A 26,903-nucleotide genomic window follows, 5' to 3' on the forward strand; every position below is an offset into this window, starting at 1 on the left:
TTTATTTGCATATCGAATGAAATATATTGCTTTGCCACCAGGATTTGTAATAGCAGATCCAGGACTCAATCATGGTTAAATAACCATCTCATAAAGAACAGTGGAACTGGATTTGGGATTTGTTTTTCCCCCCAGATACGTCTAATCACTGTTGGTATACACAGCCTTGTTTGGTGCCGAGAGCTCGTACAGTATGTGCATACTGGATCGACTCCTCTAGTTATCTGGATCTCATGCCTTGCAAATGTTTGTATTATTTATTTATTTATTTATTAAAAATAAAAAACTTGTATATGCAGGGAATGTAATCTACCACATTCAGTATAGAGCATAAAGTACTGAATGACTAATGATGCTAAAAACAGCTACTGTATGTATTCAGAAAGAAACATCTGCTTCAGGTTTCGGTATGGAAAAGCCCTAACAAGATAGCACTAACTTATATTCAACTGAGAGACTTTTTGTATTCTTTTAGCTTTGTAAGTTACTGTTAAGTTCGTTAAAGTGAGGTATTTCCCGGAGAAAACATCATGAATGTACTGTTTGTAAAGGAAAGAATGCTATAATTTTATTATGTAATGACTGTCTCTGGAATCGCCAATATTTATATGCTGTACCTTAATGCCATTTAGGCCTTTCGAATAAAATGTGTTGCCTTGCGGTCGTGTGATCATGATGTGAATGTTATGCAGTGAAAGCCTTGGAAATATGTGATCTCAAATGGAAACTAAACTAGATTAACGGAGAAGAAAAAATAACATTCCGAAAACATCATTAGTACCATCTGCTGGCCTCAAAGCAATATCACACACACACACACACACACACACACACACACACACACACACACACACACACACACACACACACACACACACACACACACAGAAATCATGCTGATTGCTGCTCTAAATACGATTCTTCTTATTATTATAGCTGTTAAATACAGCTGAAATACAGCAATAATTGTGTGGAGGTGTTTCAATTTTTTTTTTATTTCGATGGATAGAGAGATAATATTATAAAATGAAGATTATAAAATGGAAATTAGAAATGTGCATTTTTTAAAATAATTTAAAATAGAAAGCTTTATTAACATTACGTATTATAACATTACAGAAATAAGTCAATTTCTTTACTGTCATTTTTTTTTTTTCATTCACATACAATGCAAGACAGGGAACATATAAACATCGTAAAGAACACGACACTGAATAAAATAAATGTATATAATTTACTGTAAATGATTTAATTTTTTAAAAATCATTTACTGAAAAAAACACTTTATTGTTTTTTTTTTATTATTATTTATTAAATGGATCCTTGAATAAATAGGCGCTTGACAGCCTATTATTTTGCCATTTGTCAAGTTGTCAATAAATACTTTCAAAATAAAAGTCCTATGTCATGCGGACATTATATACCAGAGACAAGGTTTAATATTTGTTATAGTACGATTAACGGCAACAGTAAGTAAACTTCCAATAGCGTAGAAAAAAGTAGCAATTTAAACATGTAAAGCATTGTATCTTAAAGTTGTAAAATATCGCGGATCACAGTTAAGGGGAGTTCTGTGTGTCCGGCTTCACAGTGTGTGTATCTATGGGAATCCACCAGGAGCGACACAAACACACACCGACCGCAGGCGAAGAAGTCACTGTGCCACTACAACCAAGTGCGTTACGCGACTTAAAAAAAGAATCATGTCGAGTAGCCTGTTTTTATTCGCGACCTGACCACTTCAGTCTGCTGCCTACTAAATAGTCTCGGTTATTATACGATGAGCCTAGGTTTATGAGCCTTGTAGCCGTGCAGTAACGCACTGAATGGCGAAGCCCAACAGCAGCCCAACAAGATGATGCGACGTCACTGCGTTTATGGTCAAATCTGCGGCTAAATAAACGTGTAACGTTACTACTGAATAAAACACTATAGTGGCGATACTGACAGACTGATAACAGATAACTGAATACGACTAACGTTAGTTAGCAGGCCAGCTGGGTTTAAATCGGGTGAAACTGAAAGGGGGTTGTTATTGTGTTAGCTGGGCCAGATCGTCACATTGCTTTACTCCGGCTTACTTTAAGATCGGACTGCTTTTAACAGACACAATGGCAACGGGCTCCAGTTTCCATTCCGGAGGGAGTGGCTCTAGAAACGGGCCATCATTCGCTTCACCGTCGTCTTCCTCGTCCGGAGTCCCAGGGCAGGCTCAGCCGATGGCGGTGGTTTGGGAATGGCAGGATGACCAGGGCTTCTGGAGGCCGTACACCGGACAGGTGAGCAGCTACATCGAGCAGTGTCTCCAGCAGCAGAGAGGAGCCGGGCCCAGCAGCAGCATCTGCCTAGCACAGGTGGACCCCAGCCTGTCTGCGTACATCATCGACATCCCCAACCTCAAACAGTTCAGACAGGACACGGGTGAGTGGAGCTCAGAGTTCACTGCTGATGAAGAGGTACTAACAGTGGTTAACAGAGTAGTGGTACAGTGAATATGAATCATCTTCATCTAGGATCTATGGAACTTCAGCCTACTATGGTTTTATTAAATTTAAATTAAATTAAATGTATGCATTTAGCAGACACTTTTATCCAAAGCGACTTACAGTGCATTCTGGGCAGACTAACATTTTCTACCTAATATGTGTTCCCTGGGAATCGAACCCACAACCTTGCTCTCTGCCACTTGAGTCACAGGAACGTTTTATAACATTTTATTTTCACCTTTAGGAAGGTTTTAGTACACATCCCCAAAAAATCATATTAGTACCATTATACTTTTTTTTATGATGATGATGATGATGATTATGATGATTATTATTAATTTAATAATAACGGCATTCATTGAAGATATATTATTAATTGGCACAAATGATGTCACGGTGTTTACATTTTTTTGAAGTAGCTTGTAAGGTCAACTTTGGTTCACAAATGGTATAACTTTCTGATATTCATGATTAAAGAAAGTCATAATTTTTAATATATAATAATAATAAAATACAAATATATTATTTTCTAGACCTGACACTGTGTTCGTGTGTGTGTTGTGTTGTGTTGAATGTTCACTAAGGTTGCATTTATTTGATCCAAAATAAGTAAAACTAAAATAAACAATATAATTGTGAAATATTATAACTGTTTTCTGTTTGAATATATGTTCAATTGTGATTTATTCCTGCTGTGTCAAAGTTGTATTTTTTAGCAGCCATTGCTTTGTGTCAAGTGATTCTTAAGAAATCTTTATTTGGAAATCATGTTCATTTGGTGCTCAAGAAACATTTCGTACTATTATCGTTGATGAAAATAGTTGTATAATGGTTTACACTAAAATATTAAGTAGCACCTTTTTTCTATATTTTTTGATGAATGGAAAGTTCTAAAAACAATTTCATTGAAAATGAAATCATTTGTAAAATGTCTTTTTTGTCATTTTTGCTAAAATTAATGATTTGTTTATATATAATATAACATAATTTTGTAGTATACATTAATAAAAGTAATATTTTCTTTAGAAATAGTTTTACGGCCTATATGTAGATAGAGAGAGAGATATTTCGTATTTCATAATGCATGTTTTTGAGAATTGTTTAGAATAGTATGTGCTGTAGACAGTTTTATTATATATTTTTTAATCAACTTTTTTATGTTTCATGACATTTTTATGTTATTGACCCATATGCTGTGCTACGTGATGATATTACCATCTAGTACTGCCACAGTACTTTACTGTAAGAAAGTGTTAAGGAGACCTGGTTATTGCTCAATGTGGATAAAGTAAAATCTGTTAACATTTGTCAAGGAAGTGTCTCGATAATCTGCTGAGTGAAAGAAGCCTAGAGTGAATCCTGGCGGAAATTCAGTTGCTGTAAATGTATGCTATTTAAGCTTAATTTTTGATAACAGTTCATTAAACCCGCTGGATAAAGCTGCGTAGTGCTGCATAAAATAGCGTTAGGTCTGTTAACTGGAGATTAGGCTTGTTTTGAACGACTGTGGTCTCTACGGAAAAGAACAGGAAAGAAGTGACAGAAATCTCAGGAAATAAGCGAACAGATGCTGACAGGATGCACAGCATGTTTTGTTGATGAAATACACCGATTTGTTTTAGAAGAGAAGCACTTTTCTGTTGTTGAGAAATATGTAAATGTTTTTTAGAATGATAATGATCTTGTGCCTTTACTATGAAATTTGTCTTTAACCCTTTGTAGGAAAGGTGCGTGCTGTGCGGCGATCCCTGTTCCCGCAGTCCTCTGCCCTGGGCAGTGGGGTTCTTTGGGAGTGGGCCAATGATGAAGGAGGGTGGACGGCGTATGAGATCCGAACCTCCATTATGCTGGAGCACAGCTATCAGGCAGGGCAGGCCACAGCTGACCTGAGCCCACACGGCTACAACTACATTGTGGACCTCACTGCTCTACAGCAAGTCAACAAGGCCACCAGCTTCAGACGGCATGTCAGGCGGCAAGGCAGCGTGCCGTATCCTCTCGCCTCCGGTTCGGTTATTCACTCGGGCCCGGCCTGTTCCTGTCACCAATGTTTGAGCAATAGCAGCGCCGCCGGACCCATGCTGAGCCGGTCACGGCATTCCTTCACTGCGGGGCAGGCCAACCGGCCCAGCCTCCAGACCCAACAGGGACGACTTCCTGGAACCAGCTCTTCTTCAGCCTACTCACCGTACCCCAGGAGACCTCTCTCGATGGGAAGCTTGTTGTGGAACGGCCCGTGGAGCACCCCCACCTCTGTGGCTCATACTTCAGGACCACCACAGGCTTTTGGTCACCATGCAAATGGCTTAAGGTAATACTACTAAGCCTAGATCAGAAGTTGGGGAAAAAAAATGCTGGTTATTCCACATTATTATTATTTTTTTAATATAATTACTATATGATACCTTCTCTATATCATAGAACCACCAAAAGAGACTCATTTTAGACATAATTTCAAGGAGTCTGCACAAGCATGGAAGTCTTCCCACTGAGAGCGGTTTAAAAATACTCAACCGGCTTTAAGTAATGAAAAGGAAACAAGATGTTTGACCCACAGAGTTTCAAATGACACCAAAGGTCTAAAGGTTTAATTGCATCAGCTACTGAGCTTTTCTCCTTCCTGTCATTGTGTCTGTCCTCTTGTGTACTTTGTAGTAGTAGGCTCAGACATTCAGTGTGACTCCATTTGCAGCATAATTTTAATTACTGCAAAAAAATATTAATTAGTTTAAAAAAGGCAGGAAAAACTGTGGTAGCACTTTATTTTATCGACCTTTCTGCAGGTGTATGTGCTTACTATGTAAGTACTTGGTTAGTAAATAGGGACTAATCTAGGGCTGGACGATTAATCGAAAAGTAATCGAAACCGAAATTTAGAACCTCTAACCGACCTAATTTTCCCATGTCGGTTATTTCGGTTATTTCCTGTTAATACTTCCCCCTTAAAACCGTGTGTAGCCACATGATTCTGCCAGTCAGTGGCATAAAAGCAAAACACGGAGGTGAACGCCGGTTCAACACATAGTGATGGCGCGCGAGCGGTGAGCCTTGAGTCTTCACTAAACTTTGTCAGTTGTATTTGTTTTATGGTTTGGATGTTCAAGCGATTAGACGATCAGATGTGTATTATTATATCGAGCTACCATGTTCGCGCAGCTGCATTGTGGCACGAAAACTCATAGCTGTGAAGATTGCATGCACAGAGGAACGCAGTTGTCAGCGCTGTCCTGTGATTTATCACTAAAGTATCTTAGATTCTCAAAACTTATTATAGCATATTTTTCTACTTTTGAAGGAACTAGGCTATTTACAACCCCAAGCTTCACAATAATATAGAGACGGTATGACTAATTCACACACGCAATCACTCGTACTGGTACTGTTTACCTTTAATCTTTATTTATCTCTTACACCGAGCAATAATATGTAAGAAATGTGACGAACATAGATAAAATAACTGCTGATAGTGAGCTATGATCGTTCTTTCAATAGAAAAAAAATATCCCACCTTTAATAGTCGATCTCAACCGTCTGGCTGAGGCCAGTCTAAAAAGACGCTATGGACAGTTGACAGAACGCTGCTGCGTGTCGACACGAAAGCGTATCATTTTCACGTGTTATTAAGCCTTGCCACTTGCAAATGTAACCATTCAAAAGACTTTAAAGCATTCAAACACAAGATGCGGAAAAGCTGAACTGAGCAGCTAGTTACTCGTGCGCTGTGCTCGGTGCGCACGCGGAGAGAGAGCCGCGTCTCACAGACAGCAACACTGAACCGAGCTCTCGTTTGCAAAGTTCTCCTTTAAGTTCCTCCTGCACCTCAACGAACAAAAACAAAACGCAATTTAAACAAACAGAAAAGGATGTGTAAGAGCCCACTTCAGCACCGCCGTGTTCTGGCTCACGCAGAGAGGGGCGTCTCAAAACACTTGAACACCGAATTTGTCTGTTTTTGCTCTTGTACCGACAAAAACATAAAAAATATGTGAAAATACCCGTCTTGGATAGTATGTTCGAAAAAACTGTCAGTTATGTCTTAAGTTAAAATAAACAGTTGAGAAAAAAATTGTATGTGTTGTGGATTATATTGGATGCATTTATTGTCTCTTAAAGTGACCGCGCCTAATAGGGCTTGGGAGCCGCGTTGCATTATGGGACGTGACGGGCAAACCTTGTAAGTGAACTATGAGGGCAAAAAAAAAAAAAAAAAATTAATCATTCATTAATCGTAATCGTTCAATTAAATGTTCAATTAATCGAGGTTTTGACTTTAGGCCATAATCGTCCAGTCCTAGACTAATCCCTAACCAAGTGCCAAACTTAACCTTAACCCATGCTACGTGATTTGCCCTAAAATGAAAACTCATTTACCCTGCCTGATGTCGTTCCAAACCTGTATGACGTGACTTCTGTTTTTTTTTTTTAGAATATAAAATAAGAAATGCTTAGAAAAGTCTGTGCTTTTGTCTATACAGTGGATAATTTTTTCAGGTAGGTTTGAAAGCAGGAACATAAGCAAAATCTATGTGGGGAAATCCTTGGCCCTCACGCAGAACTCTAGATTGCTCAAATGTCTGCTGGAATGACTGGATTTTACCCACAAAATTTTGCAAAGAAATGGTAAACATTGGTCGCACATTAAATGATGACAGAATTTTCATTTTTGGCTAAACTATTCCTTTATGTCCATTTATTTATACTTGTATTACTCCGTATACTCTTGGGTAAGTACACAGTAAGTATGCTGTTCATGCACTTACTGTAAAAATAAAGAATTGTGGTTGCCATAAGGAATTTGCAATGAAAGTAATACACTTTAACATGTACAGTGCTTTTAAAAGTAAAGCCAACAAAACTAGTAGTCCCGGGGTAAAACTACAAATTTGCCACTAAAAATAATGTAATTTAAATAAAAGAATTATTAAAAATATGAGCTTCACCTTTTTACTTAAAATGTGGGATAACAGGAAAACCAATACAAAGCATGTTAATTTCCTTTCTAAGTCTGGACTGATTTTAATCAAGAGCAGTAGTGATCATCCTCCCTTCTGTACAGATACTGTAATTGGCTGTTCCTCTGTGTAATGGTGTCGTATCCTTGCCTCTGTGTGGATCTTTAGGACACGTGGAGGACAGCAAGTTTGCACTTACTGTGTTGACTTAAAGGGAAGACCCATATTTTACTTATTGTTCTCTTCTAGAAAACTGTGTTGAAAGGGGAACCAGGAAATGTCAGTTTTTACTCATGCCTCTCACTCATCTTTCACACAGTCAACTTACTCAAACCACCCTATCTCAGCTTAAGAGACCTTCGTTTCATTATCAGGTGGTCAGAGTACACCCATGTTATAATCTCTCATGATTACTCTGAAATGAACAGTCTCAGCTCTATCGAAACCTCTAGCTGACTAATAAAACAAGCAATAAAAGATCAACATCTGGACAGAGTATAGAACTTCTTAGTGTTGCTTAATAAAGGTCAGATTTGCGCATTTTTACGGCGAGACGTTTAAACTCTTAAACTTAAGTTTAAATTGTGGTGCTTAATACATCCTGCACAGTGTCTGGTGGTTCGTTTCACACAGTGGGGAATGATGGAAATCTACAGCCTCATCACACCCAACAATCTCATGAGATTCTCAGGTCACCGTGGGAGTGTCATGCGAGCTGTAATTCCTGCGAAACTGGAGTATCATTGCATAGATAAAGCAAAGTTGAATTGTAAGGAAAACAGCAATTGAAAATAAAAAGGACAGCAGAGGCGGCGGTTTGCCAGCTGGCAGATGAATACAGTTAAGTAACAGAAACATCAGATGCTCATGTTTTGCATTTGCATAAATCATTTCTTTTATATCGCCGTAATTCACATAATTACTGGAATGATGTTTGTGAGGAGTGGGGAGGGCCGAGAGACGTGGGAACAGGAGCGAGGCCGGTTTGAGTGATTGGAGATGAACGGCACCTGTTCGACCCACCGGTCTCGAGTCCCACGCAGGACCAGGCCTGGATTTTAGTTTGTGTTTTGATTTTTATTTGTGCTCGTCAGTTGTCCGTGAGGGGCTGATGCGCTGTTTTGTGTTTATTTTGATTATTAAAGTAAGCTTTGTTCTTCATATGAGTGGTTACCAGTGTTATTTTTGTTGTTTGAAATCCTTTTAATTAATTTTTATGTACTCTGATTATTTGCATCTACACTTCAGTTTTTGGTCTGTAAATAAGAAAAAAAAAATTAGAAAGAACTCCAAGGCTGTAGTTGCATGATCAAAATACAGTAAAACAGTTATATTGTGAAATATTATTAGTTTTAAAATAACTGATTTCAAATTTAATGTGTTTATTTTCAGGATCATAACTCTGTGTCACATGGTCCTTTAAAAGTCATTCTAATATGCAGATTTTGTGCTTAAGAAACATTTCGTGTTATTATCAGTGTTCAAAACTGTTGTGCTGTTTATTATGTCTTTGTTTTATTCTAAGATTCTTTGAGGAATAGAAAGTTAAAAAGAACAGCATTTATTTGAAACCTTTTAAAATATTTTTAAATGTCTTTCTTTACTGTCACTTTTGATAAATGTAATGCATCCTTGCTGAATAAAAGTATTCTTGCTTTCAAAAAAAAAAATCTTACTGACCGTAACTTTTGAAAAGGTAGTGTATATTTAAATAATATACATATCAGATGGCATAGCATGAATTACATCACGACAGCTTGAGAAAGCTGGGGATTTCCCTTAGAACGTATTTTGCTTTCATTTTATCTTTAAAAGGTCATTAACAGCAATCTCAACCAACTGAATTCCCCCTGAATTCTTTTTGTATCATAACAAGAACATGACACAGTTTCCATTATGGGAGTGTAAGTCATTGTGAAATGCTTTTGTTCTCACTGTCTGCTTGCACTAAAGTGTGTATGTTTCTGTCTCCACAGCATCCCGACCATCCCTCTACACATGAACGGATCCAGTAGTGTGAACTCTGCACTGGCAGGTACAGCACTCACCCGTCACACATGCCACACCAGAGAAAATCCTTACAGTGATGCACTGGGCTCTCCGTCTCCTCATCCCAGAAAGCTGTTTGATGCTGCAGTAGCAGCTGAACTGTTTCTTGGGAGTGTCAGTATGAACCACAGAAATGTTTCCCAGTGCGGTGATAGTCAGTGAAGTTAGCTCTGGCATTCTTCAGGCAATGTGTCACAAGTACATTCATGCAACAGCCTTGCTTTATATTTTTTCCACCTTGATGTTTTTGTCTTGTGTTGGCTGGGTCACCAATCAGTTTATGACATTAACGGCTTCATTGAGTCACCAGTTTGTGGGTTTTGAGTTGGTACGTTTTAAAAGAGCTATCCTTTCAACAAGTTTCAAGCTAATGGCGCGTGTCTGGGGAGGTTGGATATCTGTTGTTCTTGTAGCTGACAGCTGCTGCAGCAAGATGAATGGGGCATGCGGGGAACAGAAAGAAAGATTTGGGATAAAGAGACAATTCCAATCTAATTTTCACTAGATTGAAGGTGGGGAGATGACTAAAGTGAGTAATGCAAACATGAGTAAACTGTAGGGTTTCTTAAAGGTCCCATGACATGAAATTTTCACTTTCTGAGGTTTTTTAACATTAATATGAGTTCCCCTAGCCTGTATATAGTCCCCAAGTTTCTAGAAATTTTAATCGGTGTAAATCGAGATTTTTCTATCTTGCTCTGCCTTTGAGAAAATGGAAGCTCAAATGGGCTGATCTTGAATCTCCTCCTTGTGACGTTATAAGGAGAAATGTTACCTCCCCTTTCTCTGCTTTGCCCGGCCAAATATTTACATATAATTCAGTCGCAATGTCAGCACAGGCGTTACAAACAGACTTTTACGATATGGATTCGACAGCACCGGCACAAACAGTGAGTAACAGTGTTCATTAATGCCTGATCTGTGATCAGCGATTTATGACGTGTAGTTAATCATTCAAGTTCACACAGACTTTCTTTCTAAATCGTTTAATACTGTTTATGCATCAGCAAGCCAGTGACTAAACGATCAACTTCACGTTGTTTCTCTTAGTAGCATGAAACAAATCTGTTATTTAAATTGTGATTTAACTACAGAGAGCGATCAAAGAACGCTCCCTTTTTTTCGGAGCTGTCACACATCGCGAGTATATCTGCACATAGACGCTGTTATGCTGCACAACAAAGCTCTTACTGTATTCATGTGATGTGTTTGCTGTTAGTTGTGGTGAAAGCATTTTGGGAGAGAAAACGTGTTGCAATAATGACGAGATCACTGCATTCACGCGATAAACAGACTCTGTTTACTCAATGCTCATCACTGCAGCCTTTCATGAGATGGGAAAAGATCGAAAAAATAATTATATAATCAACACTTCCAAGATTCGTTTATATATATATATATATATATATATATATATATTTGAGAGGGGTTCCACATGTAATATGCATTTTAAATACAAAGATGTCAGCCAGTCACAACAGTTGTCGTTTACTCTGTGTCTCACAGCAGACACGCCCCTTCAAACAGATCATTCAAGCCAGAGGGCTAATATCAGGATATAAAAATGCTTTTTATTTCTAAATTTTAAATGTAAAAATCATACTAACAATATAAGTACACCTGAGGAAACATTAAAAAGCATTTAAAAAAAAAGGAAATAATCCATGTCATGGGACCTTTAATGGTCATCTTCACCTGACCGTTGACTGCTCCAACTCGTGGTCATTCTGTATGATGTCATTTTCATCATGAGCCCAATCCGCTGATGTTTTTGCAAAATGTTTGTGTCTGCACTGATTTCTGCGTGGACAATGAATGGCGCATATGTGAGTAAAATGATTTTACTCACATTGTACAACTATGTAGTGTACAAGACAGGATTAATGTCAGACACAGATGACCCAAACACAAATGTTTAGATGGGTGATCTGGATTTTGTTAGTTTATTTGTGTAATTGATAGTTGTTTGAAAACTGAATGTTAAAGGGATAGTTCACCCGAAAATTAAAATTATGATTGTTTATCGTTTATATATATATATATATATATTTTAGTGGTGGGTATAGATTAATATTTTTAATCTATATTAATCTCACTGTAATCTTGGAATTAATCTAGATTAATTTAGATTAAAATGGCTCATTTGAATTCTGCCGAAAACATTCAGAATATGTGTGCTACCCAAATAAAATAATGACTAAAAGTAACGTTAAGTCTTTTAGAACGGGTTTCTCAAGACAGGTGGTGCATTAGACCAGGGGCTCATCTCCTGTTTCCAAAATGCATCACAAACTGCTTGATAAAGCTGTAAACTAATTCTACGTTGCACAATGTGCAAACAACCTTACGCCTGTTTCACACATAATCCGTCTGCAGTGCGTATGCGTTTCGTATTTTTTTTACGCACCTATGTTAACAGATTCCAGCGGTCCGTCAGCACGTTCCAGGTGATCGATCGTTTACGCACCGAGTAGTGGACTGCAAACGCGTCCTGTGTGAAAGCACAATGAGTATGAGTCTGTGCTGCTTCTGCACCCAGGGCCGTAGCTGGGGTCAGCGGGGCCCCGGCGAAGGTTGTGCCAATGGGCCCTATTTGAAATTGTTTAATTTGTATGTTCGTTCGTTTTTATTTATTTGTGCTATTTACACAGTGTTTAAGTTTTTTTTCTAGTTTGTAGGTGTCAAGGTACAGAAACTGAATAATTAAATGTAAAATAGCATTGGATAGTCTTCATTGTAAAAATGAAATATACAATCAAACCAAAATTTATTCAGACACCTTCAACATTTCTCTATCGCTTGTAAAATGGTTCTAAAATATGACAAGAACTTAGAGTTAAACTGTGTCAGAACAAATTTGTCTTGATGTCATAACTTTGATAGAAATGTATGTAATGGATTACAATCAACCAAAACTACAGACAACTGTTATTATGACAATATTTACACTACCATCAATACTTTGTTAAAAAATTACCAAGCAATGCTTAATTTTGTTCAGACTGTGGTGTGAAAAGGTTGCATTAGCAGTTAAGAAAAAAAACCACAAGCAATACATGGTGCTTTATAAGGTGCTGAATAACTTTTTCTATACAATTTTTTATCAATATCATTAGTAGTTTACTGTATGAAGATTCTTTGGGTATAATATGTCACAGTTCACTTAATTTTGCAATACTCACTTACATAAATGTATTATAGTGTCCTGTACCTACTAGTCAAAGATATCAAACATTATATCTGGTGTCTGAATAATTTTTTTTATTTTTTTATTCTTGTTAAAACTAAAAGTAATTCAGTCAAGAGCAGTAAGTGATTTTCTTTCATTTTCTTGGATTAACATTACAGCAGCCAGTAGCTAAATTAGGCGCGGTCACTTTAAGAGACAATGAACGCATCCAATATAATACACATCCCATTTTTTTCCTCAACTGTTTACTTTCACTTAAGAAATAACTGACAGTTTTTTCGAGCATACTTTCTAAGGCGGGTATTTTGTATGTATTTGTCGGCACAAGAGCAAAAAGAAGCAGATTCGGTGTTCAAGTGTTTTGAGACGCCTTTCTCTGCATGAGCCCTGAACAACAGAACACTGCGGGTGCTGAATTGGGCTCTTTTACATCTTTTTATTTGTTCAAACTGCGATTTGTTTTTGTTCGTTCAAGTGCAGGAGAGACTTCGAGGAGAACTTCGCAGAAGAGAGCTCGGTTCAGTATCGCTGTCCGTGATACGCGGCTCTCTCTCTGCGTGCGCACCGTGTTAGCACGTCACGTTTGATGTGGTAATTTCACAGTAGGTTTAAAGACTCGTTCTCACCCCCTACAGATTCGGCTAGGTATACATCCGCGCTAAAATAAAGACTTAAGGTGAAAGTCATCATAGCTTGCTTAGTATAGACCCAGCTCTCAACCCAATTTTGAGAATAGATTAACAGCGATATTTTTTTTATTGCCCGATAAGAGTTTCACGTTAACGCAGCACGTTATATATATATATATATATATATATATATATATATATATATATATATATATTATCTGATTTCCTTTCATCCACTGAAAGTCAATAAAAAAAAGTTAAAGAAATCTATATGAACTGAGTGGTTTAATCAAGGTCTTCTAAAGAGACACACTTGCTTTATATGATATAGCTATGAAAAAGTAGAGATAAAAAAATACTGTGAAATGGTTACTGCAAGAGGTTTGAGTTGAAGTAGATGCACTTCACATCAAAATCACCCCACTAGCTGTAAAATTATTTATTCTTTCTATATAGCTATTCAGCTAATCTGAGGGAAATTCTTTGCAAAAAAATAAAAAATTGTGCACACCTAGTTTGTCACTACATAAGGGTGAGTAAATGACTGAACTATCCTTTTAATTATGCCTTTATATAGGGAAGTGCAAAATTAATGTATTTGTTGGTGGATTGCCTGAATAGCTAGTTGGTTAATCGTCTTAAGAAAGCTCTGTATAATTAAGTTTTTTTGGGTCCATCTGACCCCAAACAGATGCATTTCACAACATGGGTCTTGAGGCAAAATGGTTAAACTTCAAAAGTCTTGTTGTCATAAAAATGTAATGCTTGTGTTCAGGTTTTTCCAAATGTGTTGGTCCAAAGCTTAAAACCTTGAAATAGGCAAAGCTTAAAACCCGGTGGTGCTTAAATGTTGTTTGTGATGCATCAGGAAGCATTTACTTTTTATGCTGGTGTGTAATAGAAGATGGTCTCTTCCTGTTAAAGTGGACCAGACAGCCAAAAGCCAAAAGTCTGGCCCTATGAGAGATCATATGTGAGATCCGTGTCTCCTTTGAAGGTGGTTGAATGATTGGATTGTAATTGCCCATTGGATTCCGTGCACTTGATTTAGTTCATTTAATCCTAGATGGATATTGAGAGCAGGTGGTATTGTTGTCATCACATATAGCTGGACCGATATTATTTCCTCTGCAGTAAGTAGGACCCTAAACTTTTCTTGACTTCATCAGAGCATGCCTCACTTGTGGTTGGCCTCTCCACTCTTGGCTCATTACTCTTCCTTTCATTCACTCCTCCTCCTCCTCCCTTCCTCCTGCATGTCTCCACATGGCCTCCGGCCGTTCCAGGCATGGCTTCCATTTTGATGTCAGCTGCAGGACTGGGAGTTCGTTTCTTGACCGCCCCCTTCTCCCAGAGTGGCTCCAGCAGGCCCACCAATGGCCAGCCCAGCTCCATAAAGAGGGCAAAGAGACAGTCCCGGACAGGTAGTTAAAACACCGCCAACCAGCCCGACTGAACCTGCCCTCCGCTGGCCTTTCTAAATCGTTTTTTAGAGGTCGACCGATAGTGAATTTTACCGATAGCTAGGTTGGACCACACCAGCCCGATATGGATTAATCAACAGATGGATTTTAAAATGAATACTGAATGAAAACTACAATTGTGTTCTTCTAGTAACCCCCCCCCCCCCAAAAAAAAACAAAAACAAACAAAAACAAACAAACTTGTGAACCATACTTTGTAAATTATTATAAATATCAATTATATATTAATCATTAAAGTTAGTTATTAGCTTATTAACTGTTAACAGAAGCAACTTCAAAATGTAAAAAATCTGTTACCGTATTTTCCGGACTATAAGTCACACTTTTTTCCATAGTTGTTTTTTCCTATGCTGCCAGAGATGCTGCTCAGTGCTCCTGTAGTTTACACTAAGCAGCATAGAGCGCCCTCTCGTGGCTGTAGACTGTAATGTTTTCTCTTGGTTCTAAATAAATGCGACTTATAGTCCAGTGCGACTTATGTTTTTTTCCTCATCATGATGTATTTTTGGACTGATGCGACTTATACTCAGGTGCGGCTTATAGTCCGAAAAATACGGTAATAGATGTTGAAATTAGCGCACTCTAACTATATTAAATATCTACACAAAGGCCATAGCATGAAATCACATACTGTGCATATACATTGTGTGTATACTCTCCCACTTGAACTGCATCTACTCTAGAACCCATGATGGTTATCTAATAATAAAAATAAATAATAAAAATAGCAGTGCCGCATCTAGGAGAACTCGCAGGTATCACACACACCGAACGTGTTGCATTCAGTTTAAGAGGTGGTCCATCTAGTCCAATAAATTAATTATATAGTAATGATATGAAAATATGCTCTATAGTGTACCGTTTACACCCCGTTCTGTTGTCTGTTTTAATCTTAAGTGTCCCGCTCTGTGCAGTGCACAGTGTCATGTGTCAAAACAAACAGCATGTGGTGTCAGGGATTCAGCTCTAGATGCTGCTCTCGTTCTGTCTAATGACAGTGGATCCTTCTCAGCCGACCCAGCAACGGACTAAACCCGGAAAAACGTACTCGGTTACTAAACGTAACCTCGGTTCTCTCTAGAAGAGCGAACGAGTACTGTGTCTTAGCTAAGACGCTATGGGAAAAGTCTCTTTTCATGAAATACTGAAGCAAAAAAATTATCCTTAATTTTTATAGAATAGTTATAGAACCTGATAAATGTAGACGGCGAGGCCCAACCTGCCGCCATACATATATCCTGCAAGGAGATCCCAGTAGACCACGCCCATGACGAGGCGACGCCTCTTGTGGAGTGTGCTCTGACGCCCAACGGGCACTGAAGGCCCCTGGAAGCGTAAGCTAACGCTATGGCGTCAACTATCCATCTGGATAGAGTCTGTCTCGAAACAGCCATTCCCTTGGAACGTCCACCGAACGAGACAAACAGCTGCTCCGTCTGCCGAAAGGCAGCAGAGCGAGACACATAAGCTCTTAAAACCCTGACAGGGCAAAGACGACTCGAGTCTCTATCCTCTCCTGACACCGGCAGGGCAGACAGGGCAATAACCTGAGCCCGAAACAGCGTGTTGAGGGATTTCGGCACATAACCGTGCCTAGGTTTGAGTATGACCCTTGAGACATTAGGCCCAAACTCCAAGCACGACTGGCTCACCGAGAGCGCGTGCAAATCACCCACACGCTTCACCGAAGCGAGAGCCAACAAGAATACTGTCTTGAACGACAGATGCTGAAGGCTAACCGATTGGATAGGCTCAAAAGGGGGACCCTTCATGGCCTCCAAAACCGCCGCGAGGTCCCACATAGGGACTGACGGAGGTCTGGGATCTCTCCCACAACAACCGGACTGTTTGCGGGTGTAGAGACCATTCGCCCGCAGGAACATTGCCTCTGGACAGCCTGTCTGGACCCAGATTCTGTAGCCCAGGCACATGCACTGCCCTCAGCGAACGCACGTCGCGCTGAGCCCAAACCAGGAGGCGTTCCGCTAGCCTGTACAGGTTTCAGGACCCGGGACTGCCCTGGCAATTTATGTAGGACACCACAGACATGTTGCCCGAACGGACTAAGATGTGGTGATCCTTGATTTGGGGACAAAAGCGCATCAGCGCGTTCTCCACTGCCAGCATTTCCAGACAGTTGATATGATGGAGCTTTTCCCGTTCTGACCATAGGCCAAAGGACGGTCTGCCCTAGAGCAGCGCTCCCCATCCCGAAGTGGAGGCATCCGTCGACACCATCTTCACATTCGGGAAGTCCCCAGGCTTACACCTGATCGGTACCAGCCGTTCGCTGTCCAAGGTGCCAGAGCTGTGACACAGCTCTGATTGACCTTGAGATGCAGCCGGCCAGACACCCACGCTCTGCGTGGCACCCGCGTCTTCAGCCAGAACTGCAGGGGGCGCATGCGGGGCAGGCCCAGCTGCAGAGCCGGAGATGCTGAGGCCATGAGGTCCAGCATCTTCTGACAGTGTTTGAGCGACACGGTCGCGCCGCAGCGGAAAGAACTCGCTGCGCGCTGAATGCCCATCACGCGCTGTGGTGACAGCCGCGCCGTCATGGAACACGAGTTCAGAACTATACCCAGAAACAGAATCGTCTGACTGGGGTTCAGCAAACTCTTCGCCCAATTGACACTGAGGCCGAGCTTCTCAAGGTGATCGAGTAAAACGGCCCTGTGCCCCTGTGAGCGGCCCTCCGCTCGTGATCGGGCCAGAACCAGTCAGTCGTCCAAATAATCCAGCACTCGCATGCCTCTGAGTCTGAGAGGAGCGAGCGCTGCATCCATGCACCTCGTAAACGTACGAGGAGCCACAGAGGACTGTAAACTGGTATGCCTGGCCCTCGAAGGCGAATCTCAAATATCGCCTGTGGTTTGACGCTATCTGTATTTGAAAATACGCGTCCCTCAGATCTATTGATATGAACCAGTCCCCTCTGCGAATCTGCGCGAGGAGTTTCCTGGTCGTAAGCATTTTGAAACTGCGTTTTATCAATGCCTTGTTCAGCTGTCTTAGATCCAGTATGGGCCTGAGACCCCCGTCTCTCTTGGGCACCAGAAAGTATCTGCTGTACAGCCCCCCCTCGCTTTGAGCTTGAGCGTTTGCTTAACAGTTTTGATATTTCGGCCCGAAGTATGTGTGCTACTTCTGTTTTGACCGTAGTTTCGTCGCGCGCTGAAAAGCGCGGAGGGCGTCGAAAAAACTGTAGCGAGTAGCCTCTCTTTATAATGCCTAGCACCCAATCCGAAACCCCTGGAAGCTCTGACCATGCATTTGCATGAATGGCTAAGGGCTGGATGCGAAGCGCGCTCTGTTGACCGTGCAACGGCGGCGCTCGGGTGTGCTGCGCATTTGAGGCGGGGAGCACGCTGATCACAGCGGGCAGATCGCTCCTCCTCGACTCCGTCCCGGCGCTAACCGACTGGGGGAAGGCTGAGCAGGTCCCGTGGGACTCGATATGTCTGCGAGTAACTGTGGGCTGCATATGTGCACATTTACCACTTTCAACTCGCTGTCTGCCTGTGCAGAGCGTACGTGCACGGGCCTCATTTTTACAGAAGCCACGCGCCGTATGTGACATAGTGTATGTGGGCACTGGGGAGTGGGCACGTTTACTATGCGGCGCGCTCGACCGATCTGTGTCGATGTTATGTGCGTGAGCCCTGTGTGCAGGGCTGTGCTTACATGTGGAGATGGGCACTGAGGAGTGGGCATCGTCACTACATTTATAGCACCATCGGCCGTGGCCGGACGAACGTGCACTGGTTTCGTTTTTACAGAAACCCCATGACGCGTGTGACATAGTGATTGTGGGCACTGAGGAGTGGGCACGTCTACTATGTAGTGCGCGTGATCAACTTGAGTCGCTTTTATGGGCGCGAGCCCTGTGTAAAGGGCTGTGCTTATATGTGGAGATGGGCACTGAGCAGTGGGCATCCTCACTACATTTATAGCACCATCGGCCGTGACCGGGACACCAGAAATTACACCTTTTTCGGGAAATATCTGGGTAGCCGTGATAACGGTTTTTGTGTGCAGGCAAGCGGGCAACCGTACAGGCTTGCGCATTGCAAAAGACGCTGAAACAGTCACAATCTCTGGAACTGAAACAGCGGCGCGCTTAGGTGAAAGCCCGGCCACAGCGGAACTCGTACACCGGCGCTTCGATGAAGCAGCCATCGTGTGTAGTGCCGACGCAGCGTCATGCAGCATGCATAGATGGCTTTCCTAGGATGGCTTCGGGGCTCCCGGCCTCACCGTAATCCTCTGCCGCGGTCCCCGCGGCGCGGGGCGACGGCCGGTAGAGCGAGAACGGGGGTCTCGAGCTGCGTTGCTGAAGCTGTTGTGATAACGGCTTATGTGTGCAGGCAAACGGGCAACTGTGCAGGCTTGCGCGTTGCAGAAAACGCTGAGACAGTCACAATTCCTGGAACTGAAACAGCGGCGCGCTTGGGTGAGAGCTCGGCCACAGCGGAACTCGTACACCTGCGCTTCGATGAAGCAGCCATCGCGAGTAGTGCAGCCGCAGCGTCACACAGCAGGCTTTAGATGGCAACACCGCTTTTGCCGCCGTCCAGCAGAGGGCGGACAAAGGTGCGTCGCTATCGCCTGTTCCACCGGCGGAAGTGACTGGTAGTTCCTGTTTTTAGCATCATCAGTGTGGAGAATGCTAGTGAGACAGACGAACGAGTTCGCGCTGAATATGGAGCGTTCCAAGCCTTCACCACCTCTTCGTGAAGCTCAGGAAGAAATGAGGCGGGCTTTGAGAAGTACGCTCATCCGAAAGGGAAATACCATCCAGCTGGGAATGAGAGGGGGGGCACTGGTGCAGACCACTCGCGGCCGAGACTCGTCGCGGCCAACACGAGCATTCGCTCCGGCTCCTTCTCGATGTCAGCTTGTCTGCTGGGCTTCTGAGCAGAAGGCGCGAGATCCTCGGAGCTCGCCCAGCCCTCACTGCCCGAAGCTAGCAGAGAGCGCGTGTCCTCTTCCCCCGACGCGGCCCTGAGATCGACTTCCTCGGATGACGCGCCGGCAAACAGCGGGCGCTGCCCACCGGGAAGCGATGCAGGGGGGGCCGGTGAAGCAGGGCGAACCGGCGAGCTCGGTTGAGCTGAAGACGGTTCCGCAGCGGAGAATGCAGGTTCAGACAAAAAGGCCAGGCGAGTCCTCAGAGTCACCATGGCAACAGCTCGCAGTGGGGGCATCCGCCGTCAGCGAGCGCGAGCGCTGCATGATCTTCACCCAGGCAGGAGACACGGATGACGTACCGGTCTCCCTCACTGAGTGGGGCTCTGACGAGCCGCAGGAAGGCATCTTAAAAAAGACGCGAGCTCTTTTACGAGTGTGTGTCGCAGGGCGAACACACACACACATAAAGAACAGCTGGATATAACAGAATTGAAAGGATATAGGCGCCGGATAGCGCAGCAGGAACGGCAGTGGAAGGCGGCAATGCCAGCAGCTTCAGAATGGCTCGTCCTGCTGATATGCTTTCTGAGACGGCGCTTGCTTCCTCCGTGATCCAGCGATGCGTGAGCTTCGCTGAAGAGATGAAAAATCAGGTGAGTCAGCCTTTTCGAGCTCCTTTTATAGGTTGGGACACACCTGTTTCGGTGGGAAGTGGCAAGAAGGGCGCGAAGCGCCCTTATTGGTCTGATGTTGCATCAGCCCGTGCTCGATAGGCTGTGCAGTTGCCGCAGAACAAGCCAATGAGCGAACGAGCCGTCTCGCCTATGGCTGTGTACTGCTGCAAATGCGCTTTACAAAAATACCAAATTAAGGATAATTTTTTTGCTTCAGTATTTCGTGAAAAGAGACTTTTCCCGTAGCGTCTTAGCTAAGACGCAGTACGAGAGAGCTCTCGTAAGAGAACTATCGGCATGGATTTTTGCCAATAATTTCCGCGATTAACTATCGGTGCCGATTAATCGCAAAACAGATACATCGGTCGACCTCTACTATCTTCCCTACCATTCTACTTTCAGTTTATATTGTCCTCAAGGGTTTTGGTACTTCAGCTTCATTCTGACTTGCTCCTTCCGGTCATTGCAAGATAGATTTTACAACATAGATTTTTGTTTCGCTATTTATCACTTGCTTCGGCTGCCATGTTTTCACCCATTTCATGTTTATGCCGTCATGGTCACATTGTGCTGCTTCCATCCTCCCGATCACATATTGAATGCACTATTGATGGTATTCGGCTTGTCACCTGCCTGTTCACCTGTAGGACACTGCAGACAGATGTCTGCTGGGGGTTTATGGAATAACAATTGTTCCCCGTCTGTTTTTTCTTTCACTCTAACCCTACATAACCTGTGTTGTTGTTAATGCCATTTATTTCAACGTCTGTAATACGGAAGATGGATATTAGGTTCAGACTGACACTCACAAGCAGTGCTAGTTTACTGCTTTAATAATCAACTTACTAAAGCATCCTAAACACATTTTCTGTATTGAACTGGCTATTGCAGTGTTGTCTGACAACTCTAAAAACTAACACCAGGATGTGTAATCTTAACAGTGTGTGCTTTTATACAACATGATAAAGGCTGATAAGTATCAAAAATTAACTGTTTAAGAAAAGCCAAATCATATAACACATATATTTCTGTCTTTAAATTCTGATTGGATGAGCCACTTTCAGAGCCTTTGTAAAATGACTGATAAATGCACGTGTTCACATTATTTGAGTTCTTACACTAATAAATGATGCTACTTATCAAATAGTTTTTGATTTTTATTAGTTGTATTGGTATATTTAATTATAAAATGAAACCATTAATTTTAATGCACTGTTCCTATTTTCATGAGCAGTAAATTGTATGTGGCTGTTTACCTAAGAGTATTAGAAAATAATATTTGCAAATTTAATTTGCTAAGATCCATTAATTTAACTGGTGACACTTTACAGTAGGGTCCCATTAGTTACCTGAATGTTGGCTTTAGAAAGCATTGATATTGTAAAGGGAGGTTAATTGGATGTCAAAAAATCCCATGAAATGGCTTGAAACGTGAACTTTGGGTGTGACCTACTAAAGAAAAAAACAAAAACAAAACGAATTTGCTTTTATTGAGTCACAGCCATGCTTAATAATTGTCTCATATTGGTGTTATCAGAAAGAAGGATTTATTTGATTGGCCAAAAATCTGTGTAGTACATGAATCATTAATAACCGAACACACAGCCTAGCTGACAGACATATATAGTGCTACAAGCCACGACACTGTATTATAAGCCTTCAAGGCATCTTTAAAAATATAATCATGTCATAACATTTAATTTGGAGTGCCACTTATTTGGACTTGTGAAGTTACGCTCTGTCTTATTTATGTTCTTAGCACCAGCTCAGAAACCAGAAGAAGTCATTAAGAAATACATGGAGGAAGTGCCTGTGGTCCCAGATGAGGTATATTTAAAATTCACAGTTCAATAAGACTTATTGTACTAGCATAAATGGTTGAATTTCAACAGGTCAATGATGAGGTTTTACCCCATAATTAAATAGAATTAAATCTTCACTTAAAGAAAATAATGCCCATTTATGGACAATTTTTACATTTATTTTCATGACTATTGTGCAGTTTTTCTTGTGGAATAATGCAGAAATCTCATTGGTCCTAATATATAACCTGTACATATTTTTATGCTATTCATCTATATGTTCAAAGTTTCTTCTGGAAATATTATCCATGTCCTATCCTATGAGATGCGTGACATCTGGCTGTGTGTTTTCAGGACTGTATTATCTGTATGGAGCGCCTGTCCTGCCCGTCTGGTTATGAGGTCCCAGCTGAATGCTCTCAGTCTCTTCAGCCCAACACTGTGGGCAAACTCTCAAAATGTGGTCACACTTTCCACATGCTCTGCATGCTGGCTATGTACAACAATGGAACCAAGGTGTGCAATACCTTACCCACACGGAATTGGGAATTAATCAAATAAAGCAATTATTTTAGTTAAATGCAACTAATTTGAATAACTATTGTAGGTTTCCTGGAATGCATTAAAGATTGGTAAAGTTAATACCCAAAATAGGTTTGGAATGTGAGTTTGGTGAGTTTACAGTAATGCTGTAAAATATTGTTACAATTTAATAACCGTTATCTATTTGAATATTTTAAAATGTAATTTATTCCTATGATGTATTTTCAGCATCATTAATTCCTAAGAAACTTTCTTATTATCAATGTTGAAAACAGAAGTGCTGCTTAATATTTTTATTGTAACGGTGATACATTTTGAATAGAAAGTTCATTTATTTGAAATAGAAGTCTTTTAGAACATTATAAATGTCTTCACTGTCACTGTTGATCAACTGAACGAGTCCTTGCTGAATAAAAGTGTTAATTTCATTTATTCGTTCATTCGTTAAAAAAAAAAAAAAACTTACTGACCTGCAACTTTTGAAAATATTTGTATATAATACATATCTGGAATTGCTCCAAAAATGCCAATATAGGTTCATGCAATTACAGGAATTACTTGATTTTCTTAGTTCCCTAATATTTTCATGTAAGCCGTTCCTTTCAGCTGAACTCATTTTCTCTCACTTATCACATTTCGTCACATTACAGGATGGGAGTCTTCAGTGTCCCTCATGTAAGACAATCTACGGAGAGAAGACCGGCATCCAACCAAAGGGCAAGATGGAGATTTACAGTATCCCTCAGTCTTTACCTGGACACCCAGACTGCGGCACGATACAAATCATTTACAACATCCCGCCCGGAATACAGGTCTGACTTGGCATGACTTGATATAGTGCTGCTACGGTTTTATTTCATTTATTTACACCATGATTCATTTTTATTCTTAACAATAACCTTTTTACGAGAGGTCCATGTGAACCAGCCAAATGTGTTCTTCCAGCAAACTGACATCAGCATCCAACTGCGTTTGTTAGCAGCATATGGTTTTGTCCTAGCCTCGGCCCACACTAAGCACTCATCTTCATGCACTCTTTGTCTGCAGGGTCCTGAGCACCCAAAACCTGGGCAGCCGTATACGTGCAGAGGATTCCCTCGCTTCTGTTTCCTTCCTGACAATGACAAAGGAAGAAAGGTAATGGAAGGTATTGACCCAGTTCAAATAAAGATTTATGCCATGCTCATTTGTCAGAATATTGAATCACTAGTCCTTTTCATACGTTAGACCTGTTAAATTACTGTTCAGTTGCTGAATCAACTGTTCCAGTACTACGTATTACATAAGCTTTGGCTTTCCATGCTACCATTCACACACTTGACACCAACATGCCATTAAAATGTCATTGCTTGAAAAAAATATAGCAGGCTAGTACTAGTTAAAAAAAATGGCCAGGTGCTAGAGATTTAGAATTGAATGCCCTGTGCATGTATTGTGATTTTATTTTTGCAAACACACAAAAAAAGGTCCATGGTCCACTGTCAATAGTGAAGTGATGCACAAAGCACCACTCACACAAGTCCCATTCAAAGCAATCAGCTTTTCTGTTAGTGAATGTGGAAAATTCATGTGAAAAACGTGAACCTGATGCAAAATCAGTGTGGTGAAATCTTTTGCTTTGTGCAAAATCCTAATCGCAGAGGTTCCTATTAAAATGAGCTTATATTAATTTTCAAGAATTTACAATTATAATTTAAAATCTCTGATTCTCTAATCTTAATATTTATTATAAAAAAGAAAAATACACATTTTTCACACATTATCACAAATATTCTCACAAATATATATATTTTTTAAATAACTTTTCTGTACAAATAAAATATGCAATAATGACTCCAAATTATAGAGTTGTTGTAATTATACAAGAAACTCTTAGACAACAATCAATTAATAAACATTGGATAGCGATGGCATGCATTGAAATACATTTACTGAATGTAATTTTCAACCCATTCTTAAGTATTCAACTAAAACCTCATCTGTGGTAGCAGTTCACAGAAAAATAAACGTTTAAAGGGATAGTACATCATTTTCTCGCCCTCATGTCGCTCCAAACACATTTTCCTGTTCAAGACTACCATTTATCTTTGGCACACAAATTAAGATAAGTAACCAACATTTTTGCTTTTTAAGTTTGCAAGGTGTAAAAAGGCATATGCACAATCAAAAATGACCCATCTTTGTTATTCAGCCCTGTATGTTCGCATATTTATGGGCTAGTTGTGTCTGAAATTCCCTAGAATCCTCCGCTTACATCAGAGCATCCAAACCTTATACAAGCATTAACTTTTAAGAGAATGTTTAAACTATAGCATTTATTGATTGTCGATAATCGCTAAACATAATTTCTTGTTTTCGTAACCTTAAGAGTTCATTACAAATTGAATAACATTGCACAAGCGTGTGAGTTTTAACAGCACGTGATTTCTCTTGCAAGAAAAACAAATCACTCCATACTGCAGTGAAGTAACAAAAGAAATGCAGGAAGTATCGGATCATGGCCAGGTCTGGCTCAGCATTTAATGTTTTAAAGTTGAGCGTTTGGCAGTGCTGTGATTTGCATTTCCCTCTGTGAGCAACCCCGCAACCTCTGTTCACTTTAAAACTGAGGCTCCTGATTATCTCCAGGTGCTGGAGCTGCTGAAAGTGGCGTGGACACGCCGCCTCATCTTCACCGTGGGCACTTCCAGCACCACAGGGGAGCCGGACACCGTCATCTGGAACGAGATCCACCACAAGACTGAGATGATGTCCAACGTCTCCGGCCACGGCTACCCCGATCCAAACTACCTGGACAATGTGCTCTCAGAACTGGCGTCACAGGGCGTGACGGAGGACTGCCTGAAATGAGACCCTCAGTGCCGGGTGCTCAAGGTTCAGCCATGTGTGTCCTGTCTACTGTAGAGCGAATAAAACTTGATGAAAAGGGAAAACTAGAGTTACGCTGTCAGTTGGATGTATGCGAGTGTAGTTGAACACAGCGTTCCTCATCCATTTCCACTCTTCGGCTGAGTCTAGAATATTAACGCACACGTAGGGTCACTGGCTTCGTGGTCATCTTTACTTTTTCCGTATTGTAAGGCAGCTACAGATGGTTCTGCGGGAATGGCTCAGTTTAATGTTTATTATTAAATTGGTGCTCAAATCTCGTGCCGGGAGGAAACTCGCCAATGTAAGCATCCATCTCAACACATGATTCATCATAGGGGCTATGAAGTCCTTCCTGACGTACTACATTACAGTAGAGCATCTGCGATTATTATCAATGTACTATTGCTGGGAATCAAGCATAAATGATTTCTTTAAAAGCAGTATGAAAACAGTAAAAATTGCACATCAATGCAAGTCATAAATCTTTACTAGTACTTTGAAATGTACTGCTACAGAAATGAAAGGCACTTTTACAGAATTTGCAGCTGTTGGTTGATTTTTGTTTTTCAAGTCAGATTTGGTGATTGTGTTCATTTGCTGCTATTACTTTCCTTGGTTTTTTTGTTTTGTTCAATCATTAGGGACTTAAAGGGATAGTCCATCCAGAAATGTAAATTGGGTCATAATTTACTTTCACTCATGCTGTTCTAAACTTGTATGATTTGCCTTTTACTTAGAAAGGAAAAAGAGGTGTTGTTAACCAAATAATTTCTGTTACCATTGACTTACAGGACAATGTAACAATGTAATTTATTTTGGTTTCCAGCATTCTACAAAATGTCTTTTATGTTCCACAGAAGAAAGAAGTTTGGAACAACATCGAGTGATGGCGGAATTTAAATTTTTTGCGCGAACTGACACTGATTTTTGTCTCAATTCCACGTAATCCGTTTCTATTGCAATGAGCCCCATTTTCTTTTGAATGTACGTGAATTTTATCTATTTAAAAAAGCAAGACTTTCAACAGCTTAGCATCAGTACTTAATGTTTTTTTTAATTCAATGCCTATTTAATTGTAGTCCAGATCCTGAAAATAGGTGTAGAAATGCAATTCCACAGCATTATCATTGAGTTGCAGTATTAGATGGTGCCACAGAGACAATCAGCAGTGTTCATTACCACTGCGGGTCTGGAGACATTCATCCATCATCTCATATTCCACAATATGGGATATTTGGTTTTACAGTGTATGCAACTGTATATATAAATATATATTCAACTTCTAATCAGCAATAAACATTACACAATATAA

The 26,903-nt window shown here is 40.8% G+C and overlaps 1 protein-coding gene across 2 annotated transcripts; it reads left to right on the top strand.

Annotated features, from left to right (window-relative positions):
• The first annotated feature begins 1,598 nt into the window (after window positions 1-1,598).
• LOC132135489 (probable E3 ubiquitin-protein ligase DTX2) lies at window positions 1,599-26,903 on the top strand. Of its 2 annotated transcripts, XM_059547194.1 has the most exons (9): window positions 1,599-2,421; window positions 4,209-4,797; window positions 9,415-9,473; window positions 14,593-14,730; window positions 22,135-22,202; window positions 22,532-22,693; window positions 23,371-23,532; window positions 23,768-23,857; window positions 25,349-26,903. In XM_059547194.1, exons 1-9 carry the CDS (start codon window positions 2,112-2,114, stop codon window positions 25,568-25,570), a joined length of 1,800 nt encoding a protein of 599 aa, XP_059403177.1. In that variant the 5' UTR covers window positions 1,599-2,111; the 3' UTR covers window positions 25,571-26,903. The 2 variants fall into 2 exon arrangements, with proteins under 2 accessions (XP_059403177.1, XP_059403179.1); XM_059547196.1 differs by lacking the exon at window positions 14,593-14,730 and having other exon boundaries at window positions 1,600-2,421.

This window comes from Carassius carassius, chromosome 4, assembly GCF_963082965.1.
Source record: "Carassius carassius chromosome 4, fCarCar2.1, whole genome shotgun sequence".
NCBI classification, from domain to species: domain Eukaryota; kingdom Metazoa; phylum Chordata; class Actinopteri; order Cypriniformes; family Cyprinidae; genus Carassius; species Carassius carassius.